General features: G+C 37.3%; 1 protein-coding gene across 1 annotated transcript; it reads left to right on the forward strand.

Annotated features, from left to right (window-relative positions):
• The first annotated feature begins 1,856 nt into the window (after window positions 1-1,856).
• On the forward strand, window positions 1,857-21,314 carry LOC128014961 (MAM domain-containing protein 2-like). Its single transcript, XM_052598744.1, has 14 exons — window positions 1,857-1,953; window positions 5,677-5,793; window positions 10,709-10,959; window positions 11,537-11,621; window positions 12,530-12,670; window positions 12,868-13,124; window positions 15,108-15,201; window positions 15,858-16,004; window positions 16,945-17,210; window positions 18,602-18,698; window positions 19,482-19,637; window positions 19,733-19,986; window positions 20,200-20,284; window positions 20,769-21,314. The coding sequence occupies exons 1-14, from the start codon at window positions 1,857-1,859 to the stop codon at window positions 20,828-20,830; spliced, it is 2,109 nt and encodes a 702-aa protein (XP_052454704.1). The 3' UTR covers window positions 20,831-21,314.
• Window positions 21,315-25,428: the final 4,114 nt, after the last annotated feature.

Below are 25,428 nucleotides of genomic sequence, written 5' to 3' on the forward strand. Positions count from 1 at the left end.
TTAGAGTTTTTACTATTTTTTTTTTCTTTATGATGTTTAATTAAACACCTGTTAATAAATTAATGCTTCAGCATGATCTCAGAAAACAACCCTGCCTCGTGCTGCTGGTAATGGTCTTTGCGTTATGTTTACATGATTTTTGTTTGAAATGGATCTTGTTCTCAGACATATGCAAGGTTTTTATGGCACAATTCCTGTGGTTCTATAGCAAAAAATGGTGCAGACCTTTGTTGCTATGGCTGATTTGTTGTGATACAACTCACAGAGAAGCATGACATCATTTTCCACTACTGAAAGACACATTATTACAGTGAAGACAACCACAGTATCCTGAGTGGCCCACATGATGTCAGGATGTCTGCCTTTTGGAGGCATGCTGTAGAGGTGTACAACTTTACATATGACTCTGCATAATCAAAGTCTCCATTAAAAAATGTATCTCACCTTCTTTAATTACTGAAGGAATTTGTTTCACTGTTCAAATATACACTTAAATTATTAAGTAAATTACAATTATATTTTACAAAGGCACATTGTGTTGTCACTATACATTTTAAGACTGATGATGTTTTGCGGTCATTTTAACAGCAATTGTTTGGTTTGTGTGAGCTGTGGCTCATACATCTAATGATAATAGACAATTAAAACATTTTCGTCTGCTTAATACAATATCATTTGAATTACATTGTTAGTTTGACTGCATAAGGTCAGTACTTTTCATTTATAATATTAGTTTTGAACTGTTCATTTCCAATGCTGCGCACAGTGTCTGACCCCCAATGAAATGCCATTTTACCTTTGAATTTGTTAAAGCAAAAATTTAATAGAGGCCAGTGATCCAAGTGATGATCCAAGTGTTTGAAAGCACCTCAGGTGTTATCAGAACAATATGAAATAGTAAAGTTTAATAAAGAAAGACCTAAAACCGAAAAAATAAACAAAACAATTTTGAAAGATTGTCTTTCCTTAAGAGATTATGCTGAAGGGTTATATTGATGGTAATGAATATATTTAGGTCAATTAAATCATTACCATTGGCTTATTACATGGCCCTCTGGTTGTTCTGACGGGTAATTTTTGGAGTACAGTATCTATGGCAAACACAATAGTCTAGAGCATTCTGCTCTGGGCTTCTAAGATAACATACATGCAGTACTATGTAGATTACTTACAAATTGTTGTCTCCTAAGCAGTAGGTTTTTTAGAATATAACTTGTAAATAATTAATAAGGGGAAAAAATCAATAAAATATATACAAATATTATTGTAACGCAGAGTCAGAGACGTTCGGATCCATTTGCAGTATGTTTGTTAAGAGAATGGACAGACAGGCAGTAATCAGAGCACAGCGTCTAGTATGTCAAGGGATATCCAGAATCAGTAACAGTACCATGCAGAGGTCGGGGCAGGCGGCAGAGAATCAGAGGCGGTAACACAATCCAAAATCAGACACGAACTGAACTGGAGCCCACCGGGGTGGAGCAGGCAGATCTGGAGCCCACCGGGGCAGAGCAGGCAGAACTGTAGCCCATAGGATGGAGCAGAGGACCCCCACAGCTGAGCAGACAAGACAAAATCCCACCAGGGTGTAGAAGAGGTCCAACGCAGTCGAGCAGATTGGACAGAAGCCCACCAGCAGAAGACTACCACAGTGGAGTCTCTCTGCCTGCCCTCCAAAATCATGACAGGGCAGGCAGAGAGTTCACAGATGGTCTCCATGGCTGTGACAGTGCAGGACAAGAGCTCATAGATGGCCTCCATGGCCGTGAAAGGACGGCCTCCGTGGCCTTGACTGGACAGGTAGTGAGCTGGTGGACGGCCTCCGTGGCCAGCCAGGACAAGCAGTGAGTTCGTAGATGTCCTTCATGGCCATGACAGGACAGGATGAGAGTTCATGGATAGATACTACTGACACCTCCGAAGGTTCTGCAGCAGTTGCCGCCACCTCTGGAGGTTCCACCACAGTAAACAGTCTCATTGACCGCAAAACAACAGGCTGAGAGAACATTGCTGGGTTCAACAGACAGGATGAGATAAGACTCTGGATGATTAGCTGCGATGAGACGAGGCTCTAGATGATCAGCTGAGATGTAACGACGTTCTGGAAGCCCAGGTGAGGCGTGACGAGACTCTGGAAGTTTAATAGTGACTTTACTTGATTTGTGAAGATCAACGATGACTTGACTTGACTCTGGAAGATCAACGGGACTTGACTTGACTCTGGGAGATTAACGGGGACTTGACTTGACTCTGGAAGATCAACGGGGACTTGACTTGACTCTGGAAGGTCAGCTGTGGCTGCCATTTCCTACAGTGGCTCTGGGTTGGTGGCCATCTTGTTCAGTGGTGCTGGTGGTTCAAGCTCCACTGCCAACTGCGCTTGACACCGTTGCCCCCCCCCCCCCCCCCCCCCAAAAAAAAGTTATTTGGGGTTTCAACACTGTCCTCTGCCTCTCCCACAGTGAACGGAGAGTCACATAACATCAGTGCATAGTCCATGATGTCCCTTAAACTGCCATTAAACGCCCCTCTAGGCAACCATGACTTAATTGGGTCATGGAATCAGAAAGTCCTTAAACAGAACTTCGTCATATAGTGGTACTTGATAGGATAACTCACAGAACTGTTGAACATAATCCTCAGTAGATAGGCCTTCTTGACGAAGGTGCAATAGCTAATCTACTGGATCAATGATAGAGCTGGATAGTTTACACGCTGACCTAGAAGTGGGAACAGACATCTCAGTAACGAGAAGGTACCGGGCCGCTGGATCCTGGTATGGCGAAGTCTTCTGTAACGCTGAGGCAGAGACGTTTGGATCCATTTGCAATAATTTTATTAAGAGAATGGTCAGATAGGCAGTAATCAGAGCACAGCGTCAAGTATGTCAAGGGATATCCAAAATCAGTAATATTACCAGGGAAAGGTCGGGGCAGGCGGCAGAGAATCAAAGGCGGTAACACAATCCAAAATCAGACACTGAAAGAACAGACACTAGGAAAAATGCTCGGAAATGCTAGACAGGGCTAAACAAGTCTTCATAATCATTGAGAGTCCAAACACAGTATATAGGGGAGTGGTAATGGGGAACACCTGGTGGTGTTGATGATCGTGACAATTACTGCCGGTATGTGAATAACATTTAATAATTTAAAAAACTGTTATCCGATTACAAGCTTTTTAAAACATAACATAATCTAATTAAAAGTATAAAATTTTTAGAATTTAATTATTTTATCCAGATTACATATAATCAGTTGCTTCAACAGATGTTTGATGTCATCATTTAATAATTTCAACTTCAACAGATGTTTGATGTCCACGTTATATATTTTGTAAGTAACGTTGCTTTGGGGCCTAGGTTTATTGATCAATCATTATTGATGGAGGATAATAACCTAAATGAGAAACAAAAAAGCTATTGAACATGGGCATACGCACATCTGTCGACATCCCTCTTACACTTTTATGTTGTTTGACAGCATTGGAAGAATATGTGTCTAATGATGTTGTGGTGGTTTTGGAACAAGAAAGCTGCTATGGTTTCTGAGCTCAACAGCTGCATCGAATACCCAATTCAGTTCAGTTTAATACATTGGCAACAAAAAATTACTAGGCATCAAGCCTCCAGCAACTGTTCCTGTGCCACCAACTTACGAGAAACTTTTCCATGCTGATCAAACAGGAAGCCAAAGGCTGACCATTAGGTGGTTATGTAAGTCAACACGCAGACATGGGTGTATGCAATTTCTTTTGACCTAAATGCACCCTTAATGGAGATTTTATTTATATTTATGTCTAATATGGGCTCCATCTACAACATCTAAGTAATTGTTATCTAAAATTAGGAAAACTGAAAAAGAGACCTGGCTTGATAGATGTTTACGTGCAGTGTGGTACGAAAGTTAACTACAGTGTTCAATAGTGCACAACACAACAGTCTAGGGATGTCCAGATCCGATCACGTGATCGGAAATCGGGTCCGATCGCAGGGGTAAGCAGATTAACATCAAATTTTCATTTTTGGGTGAACTATACCCAAGACTTTATCTGTAGCCAGCATTAACTCTAATCAGATAGAAAATATGCAAATTGTTTGATAAAGTATGTATGGTGCCCTGGTGGCCTGTATATGGTAGCCAGTACAAACATCACAAGGAATTTATCATTAACACTTATTACACTAGATTACGTATAAATCACAATTAGTTCAAATTTATTATACTTGAAACCAGACTTCAGAGAAATACTGGAAATATTGCTATAAATTGTAGCATCACCTCCTCCTTTACTTTTTAAATGCGGCTCATTTTTATAACAGTAATCTTTGGGGGGTAGATTCAGTAAGAGTAATGTGTCCTCGAGTTTTTCCATGTCTTGTGTTTGAATGCTTTAAACTCTTTTTAATGTTTAAATTGGCAAGGCTTAAAAACATGTGCAAATGATAAGCTTTCATAGCGATGCGCAGCAGGTCTTGAGCATCCAGTCAGCCAGTTGGTGGAGATCACTCACACTACCCATATTCATACTATATAGAACATACTTTTATAAAAAATACTTTAAACAAATTATAGTACCTACTAGACAGTAGGCTATATGAATTGTGTGCTGCTTAAATGATTGGAGAAGTCCAGCATACCACCAGTGAGAAGTCTGTCATTTCACTCTAGGTGTAAGTAGTTATGAAATTTAAATTATTATCAATAGTAATTATTGAAAAGGCAATTGAAAAGTGCATAAGTGTTGTGAAATTAAACACAGTTTAAGCAATATTTACACAAATTCATTTTCAATATTTGAAAAAAAAAATCTTATTTGTTGTTTTTGGAACTGACATCAGAAAAACTATAGCTCTTTCATTAAATTGCCAGTTACCATGCCTAATATCACTAACATTTACTAAGTAAACATGCAGTTATTAAACATACAATTCAGAAGTCACTCTGTTGTTAAACATCATTTAATAAATGATGTCTACTATTCGTCTGCATTGAGCAAGAAGTGTGTCATTTCTGCAGACGTTAACACAGTGGCGAACTCCTTACCTAAGGGAGATCCATTGCCTGTTCTGAAATAGAAACCCCAAGAACCACTCCCTCCTCCCACTGTCTGTTCAGCACTGCCAGAGTCAAAGCATGGAGAGTACAGGCAGCGTTCGCAGAGCTGCTGTGCGCAATAAGCGTTAGAGGACCTTCACTCTTCCACTTCAGCATCCCTGCAACTTCAGCCATGAGTTTGCTTTACTTCTCAACCCTTCTGGGTAGGTCATCACTTTTTCCATTTTGTTTTGTTCTTTTGCATGCTTCTTGCATTTGTGCAAGTTTAATTTATTAGTAGAGTAATTTGTAGAGTTATCCGTTGCTGAATGCACTTTTCCACACATTTACATCCACTAACAGAGTACTTACATATTCTTAAAGTCTTGCTAAGTCGTTATAGTGTAGTGCAGGGCTATTCACATCTTGCCCTGGAGGGCCAGTGCACTGCAGAGTTTAGCTCCAACACTGATCAAACACACCTGAGCCTGTTAATCAATGTCTTTGGGATCATTAGAAAATCACAGGTAGGTGGGTTTGATCAGGGTTGGAGCTAAACTCTGCAGTGCACTGGCCCTCCAGGGCAAGATGTGAATAGCCCTGGTGTACTGTTTATCTGATTGTGTGTGACCCTCATCAGTTGCTGTTCTAGCGGGGGCTCAGACGCAGCTTTTGCGGGGCTCTTGCAGTTTTGAGACAGACAGCTGCGGATACACTTCTGATCCCACTTTTGCTGCCTGGACCATCAACGAGGAAGGTATGATAAACTTTCTTATTAATTAGAGCTTCAGGAACCTTTATTTGTGGTAATGATTTGCCAGTAAGGTTATTCTTTTTCTGCTCTAAAAGTGTCTGGTTATCAGGAAGCATCAGTTGGAAATATCACTTGGTGCGACGATTCCAAAATACCCCCCCCCCCCCAGTAAACAAGGTACCGCTATAATATATAGTCTACATTTGCATTTTAAATAACTAACAAACCTAAGGGCTAGAGTCAAAATTATTTTTCCGTCTGAATACAGAGATAGTTTACCCCATAGTTTACCGTCGTACTCTCCCTTATGTTGTTCTAAGCCCATAAGACTTTGGTTAATCTTCAAAACACAAATTAGATATTTAAAGAAAAAAACTGAGGCATTTCTGTCCCTTGATTAAAGTAGGCCTACTGGTATCCAAAATCTAGAAGATCCAAATAGGTCCATATAATATAATCCATATAAAATAAATTAATATAAATCGAGCTGTTTAATCCAAGACATTGATGAGATACAGTTGGATCACTTTATATCATGAACAGATTTAAAAGGGGTAGTTCACCCAAAAAATTTTTAATTGCCCCATTATTTACACACCCTCAAGCCATCCTAGGTGTATATGACTTTCTCCTTCCAGATGTATCAAATCTGAGTTATTTATATATATTTAAAAAAAATGTCATGGTGCTTCCAAGGCTTATAATGGCAGTGAATGTATGAAACGTAATCTCTTGCTTCTTGTTCCAGTGGATGATGTAGGATGTATAAACATCTCAGGTCTCATTAAAAATAACCAAAACCAAAGTCTTATGGTTTATAAATTATGACAGAATTAAAATATTTATGTGCTGTCTTCAAAGTCGAATCCCTCTGGTTTTACTATTTAGAATTTTCTTAAAATCCAATGTTGTTTTCTAACTCCTCCTAGAGGGATGGTTTGATTCACATGAAACTTTGTACACATTATTGCAATATGTGTCAATATAATGTATGAAATATGACTAATGGGACTTCCGGGTTGGACATCAACAAGATGGCAGCATAGAGCTACTGCTTCTGAATAGAAGTTTTGAAAACTCCCTAAGTCATTAAACTATCAAACTAAGTAATTCACATCATAAATATAAAGGGGAGTAAGATGGAAACTAGGTGCAAAACATAAAGAGTTACACAAGCTACAGCTCTGCATGCTCTCTCCCCGGTTCACAAGCAAGCAGATACGAGGCATAATAATATTTATTATATAATAATATTTATATAATATTTATCATTACATCTTTAAAGGTGCCATATGCAAAAATTGAGGTAAAAATATCCATAACATGACCTACACGCATCAAAAGAATGAGAAGAAATAAGGGCGACGATGTCATAAAAAAAAATGTCAAGTTATAGTGCTGCAGAGATATCAACCTTAATTAGCATTAGCATTACTAGCCCCGGCCCGACAGGTGTCGTAATACCAGTTTCGGCCATGGGAGGCGGTATGCGGGCAACATAACCACCAGCCAACCTGCAATACACGAATAACTCGCACGGCTTGTGGGCGTGTACTTGAACCTGATGTCATTCGTGTGGAAAGTACAGCCCACTACTTCAGTTCAGGGAAGAGAGAGAAATGATGTCTCGAGCCCTTGGCAAGAGACCCCTACCACCACCACCCGCTACAAGGAAACAACCGCGCTCGGAATCACAAATCAAATCCGATAAGAAAATGAGCCGAATCAGAGTAAACATCGGCACTGCTTTCCATCACTGGAGACAACTGATGGACAATAAAGAAATTGAAAAATTGAAAAAAAGAAGAGGCTCGACTCCGAACTTGCAACATTTCTAACAGTAAGTTAGATGCTGTTAGTATTTCGCTAGAAGTTTGTTTTATATGTTTGTGTATTTGTTTTCGGGAAGTTATAACATAGCAATGTATCGAAGGCTGTTCGATAAACGTGCTAATGTTAGCGATGGCTAACCGTAGCTGCATTTGATAATTAGCTAGCTATTACTTAACGTTACCCATTTTATTATATCATAACTAACCTGCTGTGTCTAGTCTTTTGGTCTCCGTGTCCTCTTTGCTTAGTGGTTTTTCTGTGCGTGAAAAAATTGATGTGTGCCGTGAAAGCGTGTGAAAAGAGTCAATTGCGTGTGTCTCACGCTGAATGCTTGAGAGTTGGCACATTATTTCCCAAGCAGAATAAGGACAGGTTGATTATTGCTGTTTAGCATTTGTATTAATCTATGATGTGTTCCTGTTTGCGTACAGGGACATAAAAAATAAATTAAAAGTGATACGTGGACCAAGGTGTCTGAGATTGTTCATTTTAAGTAAAGGATCCTAATATTTCGTCCACAACAATATTTAATGAGGTTAACTTATAACTCCTTGTGGTTAGTCTGCACGAGATCAACAAGGTTGTTTGCTTTGCAGCCGCTTTAAATACAAAATAAGCATTCGATCTACGTTAGAGCGTCTGAGCGCTCACAAATCTTTCTGCAGCGTCGTGAGCAGAGCGGCAAGAGCGATTTTTGACGCTCTAGACGCCGGCGGTGTGAACGCACAGTTAGGCTTCGGCTATGGCTGTAGTGTTGTTGTGAAAGTAGGGGCGGAGCATAGAGACTATTCTCGTTTGTTACTCTAGAGTAGACCAATTCACTTTATTGAGGCATACTGCCCTCATCTGTTATGGAATGTGGAGTATGACTTGATTTTTTTTGCCAAACATTACAGATGGCACCTTTAAAGACATTTAAGACATTCTCAGTTCAATTCTGAATAGCATTCAACCTTGATATCGAGCATCTGTGAATGTATTTAAATGCATAATTTTATATACAGGGCATATAAAAATTGCTGCAATACTTTCTTAAGTGTTTAAGGCTTAATGGTTGCACATCTGCACTTTATTGAGTAAGCCAGCATTACATAACAGGACTTTATCCGATCTCTGTTGGTCTTATTCTGACAAGACACAAATGCAAAAGGGTTGTCATAGATTATTAATTTGCCTGTATGATTCACACTGGCCAGAGATTCTTCACAGATCATGTGCTTTGCTGACGGCTTTCATGCTACTAATTTTTTTGTCATGTATATCTCTTGTCTTTTGAATTTACTTTATTATTGCATTAAGCACAGCAAGCACTTTCCGTATCCGTCTGTGCTCGGTTCTAAAAATAAGTTTTGTTATCATTGCTTAACTTTTGTTTCTGTCCTCTGCCTAAACCTGGGATGGTTGGTGAACAACTGGATGAGCTCAGCTGCTGTGGGGAAAACAGAGGAGATGCTTTTGAATGACTGTTAAGAGAAATGTGATGAAGGAAGTTTTATCCAATTAACATATGTCAGGCAGTTGTCTGATTGACCACGGTCTCAACCTTTTGCCTATGAAGTGAGTTTTTCACCCAAAGGTAAATTAAACAAGGTTGAGCAACACATTTGTGTTTCTGGACAGCTTAGATGTTGTAGTGGAAACACAGAAGAGGCAGACGTCTTAGTTTTAAATGGAAACACTTTACTAAATGTTCAATGAATTAATTCAGAAGTTTACCAAGAATGTATATTACTTTTTATCAAATGTGCCCACTCTCTACTATAATTATAACGTTGATTATAAATCATAAAACATTTATTCATTGTATTTGTTTATTTCATATACATGCAGACAAAAATTATGTAAGACTACATTTTCAGGAGGAGTTGAGATAAAGTGATGGAATTGATGAGAAAGAGAGGAGATCTGGTGACCTTGTTTCTCCAGCTATTTACAGATAGCTGTAGAAATCATTTTCTTTGACCTTTGGAGATGTACAGCAGAAATTCACAGAAGTTCACCTCAACTTTTAACCCTCCCTATGAAGCCTCAGAAGTAAATAGACTACTTCCAGCCAGATCTCTTTCACTCTCACTGAATAACAACTGCTGCATTGATTGAGAGTATAGTGAGAACTGCACTTTATTCTTGATTAATTTTGGAGTTGAATGCTTCTATCATGTTGAAAAAGACATTTAGTGCAGAATAATTACCCTTTATTATTGCCACTGAAAATGCTATATGGCTTGTTTATTGGTCTGCAATTATTTCATATTAAGAATATAGCCTATATAAAGGGCCAAAACATATTTTGGGCAGGTGGTGAGAACACTGCTTTTTGTGGTTAATTGTGAATCATTCCACAAAATGGGGACTAAAGTCAATAGACCTTACCAAACGCATGACTTCACCTACCTCAGAAGCTGATGTTGTGGCCGGAGAGGTGGGATATTAATGACTGGTATTCGCTCATGGACTAAATATATGAGATCTCAAAAGAGGGCCAAACTAAAGTATAGAAAATGAGTGTGTTTTTACAAGAGGTCATGAAGAGAGAATGGCACCTGGAATGAATCATCATGAGAACATCTGGAGCTATCAGAGATCTCTGAAACTAATGTCAGCAAGCACGCTCTTACATCATGTCGAGGTTTGATGTATATTAAACAAGAGGAAATGGGATACACTCACAACATATATGATTACTTTATGTCTGACAGCTTATATTTCTTCTTTAATGAACTGTAAATATGAACCTAACCTATTTCGGTGCTCTGAACAGTCACTCTGGTAAAGTCAGATGATTAAATGGACTGTTATTAACACTTGAGTATCCCATGAGCCTTTGTTTGCTGTGATTTCAATGGCCTTCATTTTGAACCTAATACAGATCCCACCTGTTTTTTTTTTTTTTGACCCAGTTTAAAATGGTGAAACAGTCGACCATTTGCAATGAAAACAACAGAACTGAATGTTTAAACAATCATAAACCATGCATTTCTTTTAAGTGTTTTGTGCGGTTCTTAAACTTTTGACGTAATGCATTTGTATTTCTGCACAAATGTTCTCACCAGTATTAAAATCCTGCCTCTTCTGGTTCTTTCAGGCCGCTTCATTACAGCAGATTCCTCATCTTTTGGTGAGAAAGAGAAGCATGTCCTGGTCAGCCCGGAGCTGGAGCTCAGAGACTGGAGCTGTGTGCGGTTGGTCTATCAGATCTCAGGCTCAGGCTCTCTTCAACTGCACTTACGACCCGAGGGTGAGAACTTTGACTACACATTATGGACGGCGAAGAAACCCTCAGATAGTTGGCTCATTGCCAGTGTGGACCTCCGCAATACGTCTGGATCTTACCAGGTATCTGCCTGACATTAAATGTAAAGAGGGGAAACAAGGGGGTTGTGTATGTGGTATAACGTAGGTGAGACCATTCATAGTTTCATGAAGGACTGTTAGCTCAAAAGAGCATTTAAGTAGAGCTGAGTGAATAAAAGAGCCCTCATAAAAACTACAACTGATATGCCTCTCCTTCGATCAGACCTTGTGCTATTTCACTATGCTTATATTAATACTGTGTTTCTGGGTATTACATTTAGAAAGACAGACTGAGCGTAATAATTGGCCTTTGCAAACAAAGGAATAGAGATTGACTTTGTTTAATAACAAATGTTATGAATTATGATCCAAAGAAAGTAAATCCATTATGCTAGTTTTGACTTGAGGTGTATGATAAAAATATACTGTGTGTAAAACTGAAGCTGTGCTTGATTTAGAGAAACCTTGAAAGAGAGTGAGGATGAGTTAGATAGGTAGTTTTAGGCTTTAGATTTTTTTTGTGTGTCAGCTGAACTGATGGCAGTTGGTGCATATATAATAACTATTTTACAGCCCAAACAGTTTCACATCTCTTTGTTTATTACCTCTTGACATTCAGCTAGTATTTGAGGCTCAACCCAGCAGAGGAATGGGAAATAGTGTTGCCCTTTTTGAAATACACATCATCCCTGGATACTGCCTAGGTAAGTCCTATTTTATACTTGGAGTAGAATGTATGTATTATTGATCACAGCATTTGTTGCATGCCACTCATCCAATAATCTCAACAAGCTTTGAGCTTTCTTACTTTTGATAAGAAACAAAAGTCTAGGATTTCAAACTCTGTCAATTGTATCACTAAATTTAAACAATAAATGTTATTTTGACACTCTTTAATATGGCATGACATATCTCTATAATAGCTCTTCTTCACTACTAGTTACAGCACAAAATAAAGAATAATTATCAGAAGGTATGTTGAAAGAAACAGTAAAACTTGATGAAACGTATCATGTTGGTTGTAAATGCTCAGTAAGCCTTATGTGCCATTTAGATGATTGTATACGTAGTTTGGAATCTGTTGTTCATTTTAAGCTTTTGCATTAATGTGCAAGCTGACAGGGTTGAGGGTTCCCTGTAGTTTACAGCATTAATTGAGATTTAAAAAAAATTCCTTAAGTACTGATATATAACCAAATGAATCAATACTGAGTTGAGATCAGAACTGAAACAAATCATGAAATCTGAGTCAATATATGCAACAGTATATAATATATAATGCAAAAATGTATTGAATTGAAGTAGGTTAACAACAACAACAACTACAACAAAAAAAGATACTTCTTTGCAAAAGCAATATAAAAAAGAAAATGTTTCCCAAAATAAAAACCGTCTTTTCCTTATTCTCATGTTGCTACAAACACATTTTTAGATTTTCATTCTAAAAGTAACAGCAGTCCATAGATTTATGTGCTACTTTCAAAGTCTTCTGAAGTTATTTGATTGATTTTTAACTCTTTGAGAACCACCTTTGAGGACCCATTAAAAAAAATCAAAAATACAACAACAATAAGTCTTAGATGATAACACTAATGTGTAATGTCTGTTTTAGAGTGTGACTTTGAGGAGCATCACTTGTGTGGCTACAGTAATCATCAGTGGAATCCCAATGTGAACTGGTATGTGGGCAGGAGGTTTGCCCGGGACCCTCAGTCAAATCTTCCAGATGACCACACCATGAACAATGAGAGAGGTAATACAGACTGACAGGATAGCTTCATACTGCACAATACTGTAGGTCAAGAGCTGGAATGAATCATACCAGGCTCACCAACGAGACCATAGTTTTTCTCAACCCACAATTCTCCTGAATTGTAACACACTTACTCTCTCATCCAAAGTAATGTGCTTGTGAATCCATCCTTTGTTTTATTTTCCCACTTTAAACAGGTCACTACATGTATGCAGACTCAATTTATGTTAAAAGGTTCCAGGAGGTGGCCAAGTTGGTGTCGCCAATGACTACCACTACAATGGCAGGATGCTTGTCCTTTTACTATCAAAGGGACCAGGCTGTTGGGAATTTCTTCTCAGTTTTTACTAAGGACCAATTGGGCCACTATGAAGAGATATGGAGGCCTGATGCATATGCGACAACAAACTGGAAGTTAGTGCAAGTGGATATTAAGGCACCACATCCTTTAGAGGTGAGTGAAGTTCTTCTACAAATGTTGTGTCCATGGACCACTGCATTATACAGTTTGAAGGAAACTAGTAGTGCTTGGGACCACACCACATTAGAGAGGCCAACAAAATCACTACCTCAAATGTCTTCACTTCTAATATAAAAAAAACTGAAAAATAGTAATATTTAGTTTGCTTTTAATAACAGGAAACCATTGATGACAATGGACAGTACTTTCTAAAATTATATATGTTAGAAATGATTTCTCAATCCCCCATCTTTAACAATACTAAAGGAACAAGTCATACAATTTCTGTCTGTCTATCAGTCTGTCTGTCAATCCATCCATCCATAAGTAAACTAATTAAACTGATACAAAATAAACTGTTACAAATTATGGCTTGTCCAACTTATACGGTCTCCTAGGCTAATATTCATTTTCCTTAAATAATGTTAAACATTAACAAGGAAAAAAAAAACAATTTTCATTGTTTTCATATGTATTCATATGTAAGCTTTTGTTTAGAACAGTATGTTTTTTTATTATTTCTAATAATTTTATTATATATTTTAACTACCTACAGTTTACTAACACAGTTGGCAAACGCACATTTTGGCTTTAGAGCTGCAGTTCCCGTATGTATGTTAAAACCCTAACCTAACAAGACTAGCACCTATTTATACAAGGGGCCTTCTTTTATTGCATGGTTAACATATATAAAACACTTGTGCAGATGCCATATTATAGATGGCAAGTTTTAGTCAAACAAAAATGAATTAAGTTCTATAAAGTGTCCTTTACACCCTCTATATAAATAAATGTATTTGGAACTCCAGACGATGAACGACTTATTCTTTTGCAGTAATTTTCAATAATAGCATTAACAAACATAATTTAATGTACATTTAGTTAGTTGTGAATGTCACTACTTTAGACTAATATTATTATTATGACATTTATAACTAATTGGGAGACACACACTACTGTTCAAAAGTTTGAGGTTGGTAAGATCTTTTTAAAATGTTTTTGAAAGAAGTCTCTTATGCTCACCAAGGCTGCATTTATTCAATCAAAAATACAGTAAAACAGTAATATTCTGAAATATTATTAAAATGTACAATACAAAAAAAAAGATATTTAAATTATTATTTTTAAGTTTAAATTTTAATATATTTTCTAATTAAGTCTTTACGTCACCTTTGATCAGTTTAATGCATCCTTGCTATATTAACAAAAAACTAGGGGAAAAACTTTGGAGGGTTTTAATGTATGTTTTTCATATAATATAATATAATATAATATAATATAATATAATATAATATAATATAATATAATATAATATAATATAATATAATATAATATATTTATGGTTTTAATGAGAAATAACAGGTATTAGGCCATGTTGTTTTGTCCAAATTAGCATCATCCTCAATGATTAGAGAAAACTGTACTCATTTGTTGTAACCAAATCAAACGTATGGATAGTCCAATTGAAAACTGACCTTATACATTTGATCAAATGTATTTGCTCTGATTATTAACTGTAAGAATTGTTCAAGTTATCTTTGGTCATTTTCAAATGTGGTTCAAAGAGTGATCTATTTTTGACCATATATAATGTAATTTCTGTTCTGCTGAGAAAAGAGTGTTTATTTTACATCTGTAGGAATAATATAAACATAAAGTAAAGAGCTAGTGCTGTGACTGCTATGTTTGACTGTGAGAAGCCAACTCTGGGAGACAATGTAAATAATGGGAGTAGGAGTGTGTGAGTGTGTGTGTGTGTGTGTGTGTCTGTGTGTGTGTGTGGGGGGGGGGGGTTCTGTCTGAAGTGTTACTAATGCATTTGAACCTTGTGTTTTTGCATTGCTTTTAGCTACAAACTACATCCATTTGAAACTTTTCAGTTTTCAATATGAATTAATAATTTGTTATCTATTGTTCCTCTCATGTTGGGCACTTCAGGTCTCTATTTTAGATTGATTGGTGTGTTTGGTGTGCTAGGTGGTGTTTGAGGTGGCGTTCAACAGTCCTCGTGGTGGCTATGTTGCTCTGGATGACATTTCTTTCTCCCCAGAGTTTTGCCACACAGAGACAGGTCAGTACGGTTCTGTTGCATACAGCTGTTCACAGAGCTCCAAAGCCACTAACAAGTTTTATGGTTTCATTTCAACAGTCACTGTCACTTGAATCATTTTCTACCATGCTTATTTAGCTGCGAAGAACCAAAATGTCTGTACTGTTCAGTTAATTAGAGTACAATTGGGATCGAGCCTCTTCTTCTTCTTCTTTTCTCTCACTGCACCAAATGACAATAAAAACCACCACAGCACCGTCTTAAACCTGTTTTTTTTTTCATATAGACTGTAAAATCCTGATTTGAGGTAATTTGCAACACAATGGCAATTTAAATAAATTTTTAGCAAATTTGTCCCTAATTCGTATTAATTTGTACAATCTAATTTCTATGTTTTTGTGCGACCTGTTTACAATCCATTGACACTAATATTTAGGAGTGGACAAAAATATAATTTGGGACAAAAATAAGTCATTTTTCTGAGAGGGGCCTTCAGCATTATTCCTAGCAACCTAAAAAAAGTCCATAGATGCGGTTTAAAGGGGAATTTTCTTGTTGTCCTGTTAAGTCCACATGGACATTCCCTTTAGTCAGCAGTTTACAGTCATTTTACAGAAAGTCTGCCTATGTGAGAGATGTTCATGATGTGAGTTAATTTCACGTGACTCATGTTTCAGAGCCAGCGTTTGATCCCTCGGTGGCAAACTGTGACTTTGAGGAGGGCCTGTGTCAGTATTATCAGGAACAGACCGGAGGTTCAGTGTGGAACAGGGTCTCTGTCAAACCAAATGTTTACCGCATCGGGGATCACACTACAGGCACTGGTGCGAAGTGAGACTGTTCTTTTCATCAGTGCACCATCTGACACAAAATATATATTGGACAAGCTTGATGAAGTAATGTTTTGATCATACTTTTAGACTCTATAAAAATAGTCTAATTTATCTAAATATTACATTTACATCACATGCTGTAAATATAATACTATATAATTTTTTTTATGTGCATTTAACTCGTTAAAGTTCCAAATCATGGAGCTGTTTTAAAGAGTGAGATTCCTACTACTTCCTACTTAATGTGTATTTAACTTGAATTCATCAGTATTTATCTGTTTCTGCATATTGAAGCAATAGCTCACCCAAAAATCAATATATACTCATTTGATTCAAGATGTAGGTGAGTTTGTTTCTTCCTCAGAACAGATTTGGAGACATTTAGCATTACATCACAAGGGATCCTCTGCGGTCAATGGGTGCCGTCAGAATGATAAAAACATCACAATAATCCACAGTTTCACTGGAGGAAGCATTAATATGGATCATGGACTGGTTGGATTTTGACCAGAAGTGAAGGTTTCATCATTCAATCTGCTGAATGAGGGATTTGTTTATTACAATCATGCAGCTTTTCACTTCACAATATATTCGATGATGGACTGGAGTGGTGTGGATTACATGTGGATTATTGTAATGTTTTTATCAGCTGTTTAGACTCTCATTCTGACGGCACCCATTCACTGCAGAGGATCCACCGGTGAGCAAGTGATGCGAAGCTAAATTTCTCCAAATCTGTTTTAATTAAGAAACAAAGTCACCTACATCTTTGATGGATGAGTAAATTTTCAGCAGCTTTTTATTTTTGGGTGAACTATTCCTATAACTTTTTTTTTGTTTACAAATAAGATAACATTCAGAAAATGATCTTTTATTTCACTGATAATTTAAGATGTATAAATCTGCCATATCTGTGTCTTTACATTTACAGGGTCTTTTCTCCTGGCCAACACTCGTCATACCTCTCGTTCAGGGTATGTGGGTCGTCTTTTTGGACCGTCACTACCAGGGAACCAAAAATACTGCCTCCGGTTCTACTATGCCCTGCACGGCTTCATGAAAATAGATAATGCTCTGGCTCTCTATGTCTATGATGAAAACAACGTAGCTCAGGAGAAAATCTGGACCGTGTCTGAGAGATCTAAAGATGTTTGGACAGAGGTGGAAGTCACCTACCTAAAGCCCATGCCTACTAAGGTAAGTGGAAAAGGTATGGATCATTGGCAAGATGTGTTTCTTCAAGACTGGGTTGTGCTCATGATAATGACTCATTTTAAATAATTTCACTATTCAACAGAGTAAGACATTGTTTTGTTTTTTTGTACACCATCTTTTAAGAGATTTTGATTAGGAAGAAAAATAATAAATGAGTACTATTATACAGCAAGGATGGATTAAATTGACTTAATTACATTAAAAAGACATATCTAAACACAATATTTTTATTTCAAATACAGGCTGTTCTTTTGAACTTTCTGTTCAACAAAGAGTGCTCAAAAAAAAAAAAAAAAAAATCTTCCATGGTTTCCACAAAAATATTAAGCAGCACAACTGTGCGTCAAATCAGCATATTAGAATGATTTCTGAAGGATCATGTGACACTGAAGACTGAAGTAAATGATGCTGAAAATACAGCTTTGCAATTTCAGGGGAAAAAAAAAACTAACAAACATTTAAAAATATATTCAAAAAGAAAAGTTGAATTATATTATATACACATTTGACATTTTAAATATAATTTAAAAATACCATGTACTGTGTTGAGCTAACTGAGACTTGTTATAGCACTTGTATACCATTGCTCTTTTCTTTGTTTTTGATTGCTTCCACTGTCCTCATTTGTTAGTCTCTTTGGTTAAAAGCATCTGCTAAATGAATAAATGTAAATATCACTGTTTTACTGTATATTTGATCAAAAACAGAAACTTGGTGAAGATGTGAGACTTCTTTCAAAATGATTACAAATCCTATTGATGCCAAACTATTTAATGGTACTTTAAATTGAACAACATAAAGGTTTACATGAAATGTTCTTCAGATTATAGGTGATAAAAGGACATTGTCCTGAATGATAAGCACAAATTCAGTTTTAATACTTTTCTGTTTTAGTAAAGTATTTTCTTGTGACTTCCAAATGATTAGTCGTAACAAATCTTGTATTGAACCTTGGGTCACCCCGTGTGTGAATTCCTCTAGTAATCTTGGGGATTTTGATAAGTGAGGAGCAAGACTCTTTTTAATGGAGTGTCTGTCTACAGACAAACCACATCAAAACCTCATTAATAGTGTTTCCATTTGTCGAATATTTTGTGCCTCCTCAAAATGTCAGCGGCAGTTAAGAGAAGAACCACAAAGAAATCAAAATGAGGTCTGTAAATGACATGGGTTGTTCGTAATGTCTCTTTTAAAAGAGTAATTATTTTCAAGCAACATTGAATTCATGCTTAATAGACTTTTTTTGTTTTGTTTTTGAGTAGAATTATGTTCTGTATTACAAGAGTAAGAACTAGTTTAGTACCTGATCTCCCTGTTTTTACTATTTGTCATTGTGGACTTTTTATTTTTTTTTATCTTGACTTCTCATTAAGGTAGCATTTGTCAGCATCTGCAGAAGCTTCTGGGACTGTGGGCTTGTGTCTCTCGATGACATCTCCGTGACCCTTGGAGATTGTCGGGTTACTACAGGTACTTCTTTTGACATTGAGAAAAAGCTCTGTTCAGATGGTAACCGTGTTTCATGTTGATGGAAGTTAATTCCAGCTTTTACAGGGTGAATTTTATCACCACATTGCTCCCACCGTCCTCAAGACAATTACTGGTTGGATCACTTACTGTTTTTAACAAACACCAGGGTCATGTGGTACTGTCCATATCCACATCCCTGAACTTAAAAGCATTAATTATTCCAAAAGACATTTTGGAAATCCTTTTCGACTAATGCCAAGTGCCATATGGTTGCACTGTGTGGTATCGTGTGTATTTTTAGTATCTTTAGTACTTGTATCACAGAAATCTTCACAGTATCTCAGAATTCTTCACATTGTGAGATAGTAAATGATCAAATTACATAAATATGGATAAGTGTTTGTTCTTCCCTTTAATAATAAGTGACTCACAGTTGCTTTTATGGAAGTAAACCCTGTGCCTTGTTAAAGATTTAAGCAGATGATTGTTCTAATAAAGGGTAAACTGTATGACTTGCATGTTTTAAACAGTGTGGCTTAGGAAATGGGCAAGGCTCTTGTCCAAGTTTCTTAAATATTCTGTTTATAGACATATTACATGCCAATGGAGAACATCTGCCCTCACAAACATAGACATTAAATGGGCAGTGCCGGCTGCGGTGGACAGAAATAGACAATCTTTTAACCATTTCTCTCACATAAAGTGTGTTTCAGATGTAAAAAAGCCTAGTTTGGTGGAAGTTTACTATTCCAAAGCAGGTCACCCTTTTTGTGCTCTGTTTAGGAGCCTTAAATCCACCTCCTGGACATTGTAACTTTGAAACTGGGGACTGTGGCTATACCCAGAAAAAGAAAGCTAAGAAAGGACATTGGTTACGGATCAGGGGACAGACACCCACGTCTTACACAGGACCCAAGGGGGACCACACCTTAGGGGTAGGTGAGTCAAATGTATTCTTCAGCATCAAATGCTTTGTTAACCTTGCTGACGTCATGAGACAGTGCACACTAAGACTTTCCTGCTCTGACTTCAAGGCTACTACATGTACATTGAGGCGTCTCACATGTTACCCAAGCAGTCGGCCAGACTCTTGTCCACTGAGCTGAGGGGTTCAACCGGACCTCAGTGTCTGATCTTCTTCTACCACATGTATGGTTCAGGCACAGGAACTCTGAACGTCCTGCTGCATGAGGGGGACAGGGAGAGAGTGCTTTGGGCAAGACAAGGAGAACAAAGTGTGTCCTGGATGAAGGCCACGGTGGATTATGAGTGTTACACAAGGCATTGGGTAAGAGACACACTCTTACTCCCTTTGCTGTTGAAAGAGGTCTTTGAAAAAGATCTTTAATAATGTCAATATCAAACTACCAATTTGATCGCTGAGGTAATGGTACTTGAGGTGCCAGGAAACTCATGGATTGTTGCTTTGAACATTACTGTGTTGCTTTTTTTGCCTGTAAAATTTCAGTGGAAGGTTTAATATCTCCCTAATTGTTTGCAGATTATATTTGAAGCTGTCAGAGGATCCTCAATAAGGAGTGACATTGCAATTGATGATGTTGTGTTTAAAAAGGGACCGTGCAAAGGTGAGTGAACAGTTTAGTAACAAAATGACAATGCAGTTTTTTTTTGTTTTTGTTTTTAAATATGTTTAAAAATAAAAGTTTTTAATGACTGCAGTGGCATAAAAAAGTCAAAAATTCTCATTCAGTCACCCTGGTCCGCTCACATATTCTGCTTTGGGGTGGCAAAGCTCATTTTATGCCACCCTTGTGGACATGCTCCTGTGTGTCGCCTCATCTACTCTTCTTTTATTTGATGTATTGCAGTATGTTGTGTGAGGTCAGGTGACTGCACTGCAGTCACAGCAGGAGGGGAAGCATGTGATTTCTTTACTGCAGGTCTCATTGGATTTTGTCTATAGAGGGATCACATAGGCCTACTGTTACTGTAGTTATCTGAATCTGTTTAAAGTAGCAGTGTTATGGCAGCCTGTAAGACACAGAGGGTGTATTTGTATATGTGTTTATACTACACATAAAATCTCTCTTTATGTCTCTCCTTCTCTAGATCCTGGAGACAGCATCTCATACTCAGGATTTTCTGAAAACTTTAATGAAATTGAGTACTGAGCTAGGCCCAGGAATGCTGACATGTGTCTGTTTTTATTTGTATGTCACTGGGGAAGAGGAGACTGGGAGAAAGAAAAGAACATTACCTAGACTCAACAGTGTTCTGCAGATTCTGGCCATGCATGACTAGCCTACATGGAAAGACACACGCTTCCTTGTTCTTATAAGGTGGTATGCTGTGTCTAGATCTCAATATAGCTTGATATTTTTGGATCAGTGGGACAGCTTGGGGACAGTCTTATTTTTGTGTATTTTGCGAAGAGAATATCAGAAAATACTTGTAATTTTTGTTGGGTGTTGACATTGCTTAGCAGCATGCTGCTAGTAGCAACCATTTTCAAATTGTGTTTGCTGAGGTGAACATTTTCTTGTTGGTTTTTACACTGTTCAGTGTCTAGGGTAAAAACAGGTTTAGACTAATGCCACAGAGTCATGGGTTGTATACATTCTCACTCACAGCGTTTCATTTATTAAACAAGTTTTGAAAAAGGAAAATGTCTTTGTCAGTTCTGGAGATTCCCATCAGAATAACAATACTGTAAACTTACACTTAAATTTGCATTTTTTTTAATTTCTCATCAAGGAAATACAAGTGAGGCTGTTGGTACTGCTTTACAATGAGAACAATAATCTTATAATTTAACGCCATCTAGTGTAATACGTGTGTTATGGAACATACAAAACCTGGTTCAAACGTTTTTCGAAATTATGGGAAAAATGCTATTCTAAAAACTAATACAACTAAATATTTTTTTTTATTTTCCTGACCTACATACAGAACCCCCATCACCCCAACCCCACTCCTGCTTTCCGTAATTTTCATGTTCTCATCACATAAAAGATTATACCACCATCACAGCTAAAACATACAATAATAATAAAAAGAAAAACATACATAAACAAAACCAAATTAAACCCTGCAGCTCGTGAAAGATACACTGATGTCTAAAGATACAAAACGATTGGTCTGTGCAAGAAACTGAACAGCATTTATATATTTTTTTTACCTCTGATTCACGCAATGTCCGGCCTGTTAGAACTCTCCTGAGCACATCCTCAGCAGCAGGTGTGAGGTGTCTTCTTCTTGCTTTATGGTGGATTGCAGACTTATAAGTGCATTACCGTTACCTATTTCTCAAATGGACCATTGACACTCTATCTACAATCCTTTTTTGTCTTTACACATCGGTGTATCATAATGACCTGCAGGGTTTAATTTGGTTTTGTTGGTGTATGTTTTTTTTTTTTAATGTATGTTTTATCAAGCAGCAGTGTTACTTCAATTTGGCAGGTATTGTTTCAGAAAGGTCTTGTTAAGGGATATTCCTTTTCTGTGATGAGGATGAATCTGCTTAAATGAATATTTTCCACAATCAAACAACCCTAAAATTGTAATTGTAAAAATTACAGCAGATGCTTTTATTCTGCTGTAAATGTCCATCAAATCAATAGTATGCTTGTTACATGACATCACAACACTGGATTGGAAACTGTGTACAATACATGCCTAGAGGACTGTTCAGCTGCTGTAGTGTAACAGCAAGCTTGAATCAGTTTTTTTTTTTGTATTTCAGGTATTGAGAATTGTAGTTTTTGTAAGAAAATTCTCATTTACTCACAATCATACTTCCAAACCAGTCATACAGGTTTGTAATGACTTAAGTATAAACTATGATAGAATCTTTATTTTTGGGTTAACTATCCCTTTAAGAATAGATATTGGTTTTTGTTTTTTTAATCTCTGCAGTCATATCACTTCCAAACATTGCATTTATTTATTTATTTATGATTATTATTATTATTTTACATTTTTATTACATTTTCTCAATATGTCCAGGCATTGCAAATTTTTCAAGTCATCAATGCCAGCTGCTACTTCAACCATGTGCAGTACACCTAAAAACGTCTACTTTCTGCTCACACGTTAGAAAGATTTTACAGAAGTCTGTGTGCATAAGTGAAGATGTACCAGATCGTATCATCAGCTGTTGGAGATTTTGGCATTTGTGGCATGGGCCGTTACTCACCACCTAAGCAGAAGACAGTTGGTAGACCAAGATGCCCAGTGATAACATCAGTGGGTAAAGCATGTCATTTCCTACAGTGGATCACATTGGTATGGTGGTGCGAAGACTTGGTTCCAGGCAGCATTGGCCAACAGTATTAAAAGGACAGCAAGAGCCCAAACCTTTCATTATAGGCGATATACATTCAAATTATTAGGCATTTGGTGGTATCTTAGAGTGCTACTGGCTTTCTTTCAATACTATACAGCCTTAAAAATGAATGATTCTGTTCCTCTTCACCTTGAAACGAACAGAACTCTATAGCTTGATAAGATGACAGCCCTTATAGGCCAGATCCTGGTAATCCTCATCAAGTGACAATTAGCTATCGTGTATGTGTTGGGCATGACGTCACCTCTATACACAAATATATGGTACGTACGTTGATATTTCAACATGCCGAATAAGGTTCCCTCAGAAACTGTTTTCAGACAACCAATGTGATCTAGCTAAAGTAAACGAAGAAAGGAGCTGTACGACAGATACACTAGTGACTATGGGGAGCTTGAGTTAGATCCCAAGTGTCAGTGTGCAATTAAACTTAACTACCAGCAGATGGCAATTCTGCCACATATCAACACGCCAAATCTAATATTTTCATGCAATTGCCCATCCTCCATATAATTTTTTCTTTAAATTGTACTGCAGCTTAAAACTAACACAATAGCTTTTATTGAGTTTGAGTTTTGTTTTAAAAATGTTTTGGCTGATTTTATGCTGTTTAATCCCCCCTTTTATTTTATTTTTATTGTTTAATGGTTTGAATGAGGGGAAGTCCATACAGAGGAGAAGGTTTTAATACACATGGAAGATGAAGAAGGAAAAGAACCCCCCCCCCCCCCCTTTTAATATTCAATCCCTCTATTGTGTGTGATGCAGCACGGAATGTAAGAATTCAAGATTTTAAGAATTTTCTCCCTTGTTCCCTCCAATTTTCTTTTTGTAAATTTTGTCTTGTGTTAATAATTTTTTTAAATAATTAATCAGTTTTAATTAAATATCGTCAGCCTTGCTTCGCGCTTGTTTGCTCACATGTGTAGAAGTACAACTTGCCAAAATATGATATTAAATAGTGTATTGAATGTCTTTCCATCTCTGTTCAATTCCTTTTTCGTCCACAACTCTATATCAAATACAAATATTCCACATAGTCAAGATAATAATTTTCTTTGTAGTATCTGTCTCTAGTCACTGTCATGTGCCACTGTGCTGTGGAGGCTTCTGTCACCAAAACATATTTCTTGTATGTGTAAACGCCTGGCAATACAGCTCTTTCTGATTCTGATTCTGACAGCTTCTCTTCGCCCAAGCTGATAAAACATCTAGGATAGTATGGCCACTGCTCCCTTCCTGCTGGAGAACAAAGAGAAAGCTGACCAATCTCATCTAGCTTCACAAAGCGGAAACAAAAGGACACAAAACAAGAGATTGGACCAACCCCAACACGGCGGCAAATATTTCAGCTTCCTGGTGCCAAGTGTACGGTTCACTGTCCGGTCACATGAATCTGTCAGTTTAGCACGTCTAAAGCAGCAATCAGCACCTCGATCCTGTGTGGATGCCACAGCTCGAGGCCCCAAGCATTGCCTGGCTCATTATTCCCAGAGGAAGGTCACGGCCCTGCCCGTCAGACCGGAACCTGCCCACTAATTAAGCACGCTGTTTTGGCACTGGACGTGTCATGTCTGTGGGACACTTTTTTTGGGATTAAGGCTGCTCATGTTCACTTTTCATAAATGGACAGCTGAGCAGATTTACACCAGTGCCTTCCTCTCTTAAAACGAATAAAGGCATAAACCCCTGCTTATGCATTAACCAAGTAGAGATTTAATGGATGATGTTGATTGCTTTAAACACTGTCAGACTGAAATCACAGTGTAGTAGTGCTGATCTGATGACGACGCTCCTCCACAAAGGGGAGAAACACGAGGGAAGAGATGTTTCTCTTGTTTGAGGCACACAGTGTCTGGTGTGGTGTGCCCCTTGAATCCCATAGCATCTGGAAATGTATCCTGTTATTGATTCCATCTCCTCTCTCTCTCTCTCTGCATCTGCGCACAAGAGAGACGTGCCAGTTATGTAGGCCCACAAGTTTGACCTAGTTAGTACAGTGCAGGATACAGAGCTTTTGCAACTAAATAATATATTTTAAGACTGCAGTGCGAACATTCATAGGGATGTTGCTTGCCACAATGTGTCATATTCATATGTAGACAAGAATGCTATATTAAACTGTTGAACTGTTGTTCCAAATAGTTTAGTTTTAGTTTGGCTTTCAATTAACAAAAATGCTTTTAGTAGTTTTAGTTAATGATAATAACCCTGGTGCAGGCTAAGCATACCAAATAAAACTGAATGCAGAATGGCTATTGCGAATATATGTTTAATATATGAATATATACAAGAGTCAACTACAAAGAAATGTGCAATATAAAGAAACAACTAAAACCTACAAACAAAGTAATGTGAGGAGACCAATGGTGATAAAGATAAAGCTTCATTGTTTACCTGTAATGTTTAAACTATGATAGC

The sequence above is a fragment of the Carassius gibelio genome, chromosome A5 (assembly GCF_023724105.1).
Source record: "Carassius gibelio isolate Cgi1373 ecotype wild population from Czech Republic chromosome A5, carGib1.2-hapl.c, whole genome shotgun sequence".
NCBI lineage: Eukaryota > Metazoa > Chordata > Actinopteri > Cypriniformes > Cyprinidae > Carassius > Carassius gibelio.

Bases quoted from the DNA above. Each gene is read 5' to 3' on its own strand.
- LOC128014961 (XM_052598744.1), top strand. From the start codon at position 1,857: ATGTCCTTCATGGCCATGACAGGACAGGATGAGAGTTCATGGATAGAT. The intron at 10,960-11,536 runs GTATCTGCCTGA...CTTGACATTCAG, and splicing joins ATACGTCTGGATCTTACCAG to CTAGTATTTGAGGCTCAACC. The intron at 12,671-12,867 runs GTAATACAGACT...CACTTTAAACAG, and splicing joins CACCATGAACAATGAGAGAG to GTCACTACATGTATGCAGAC.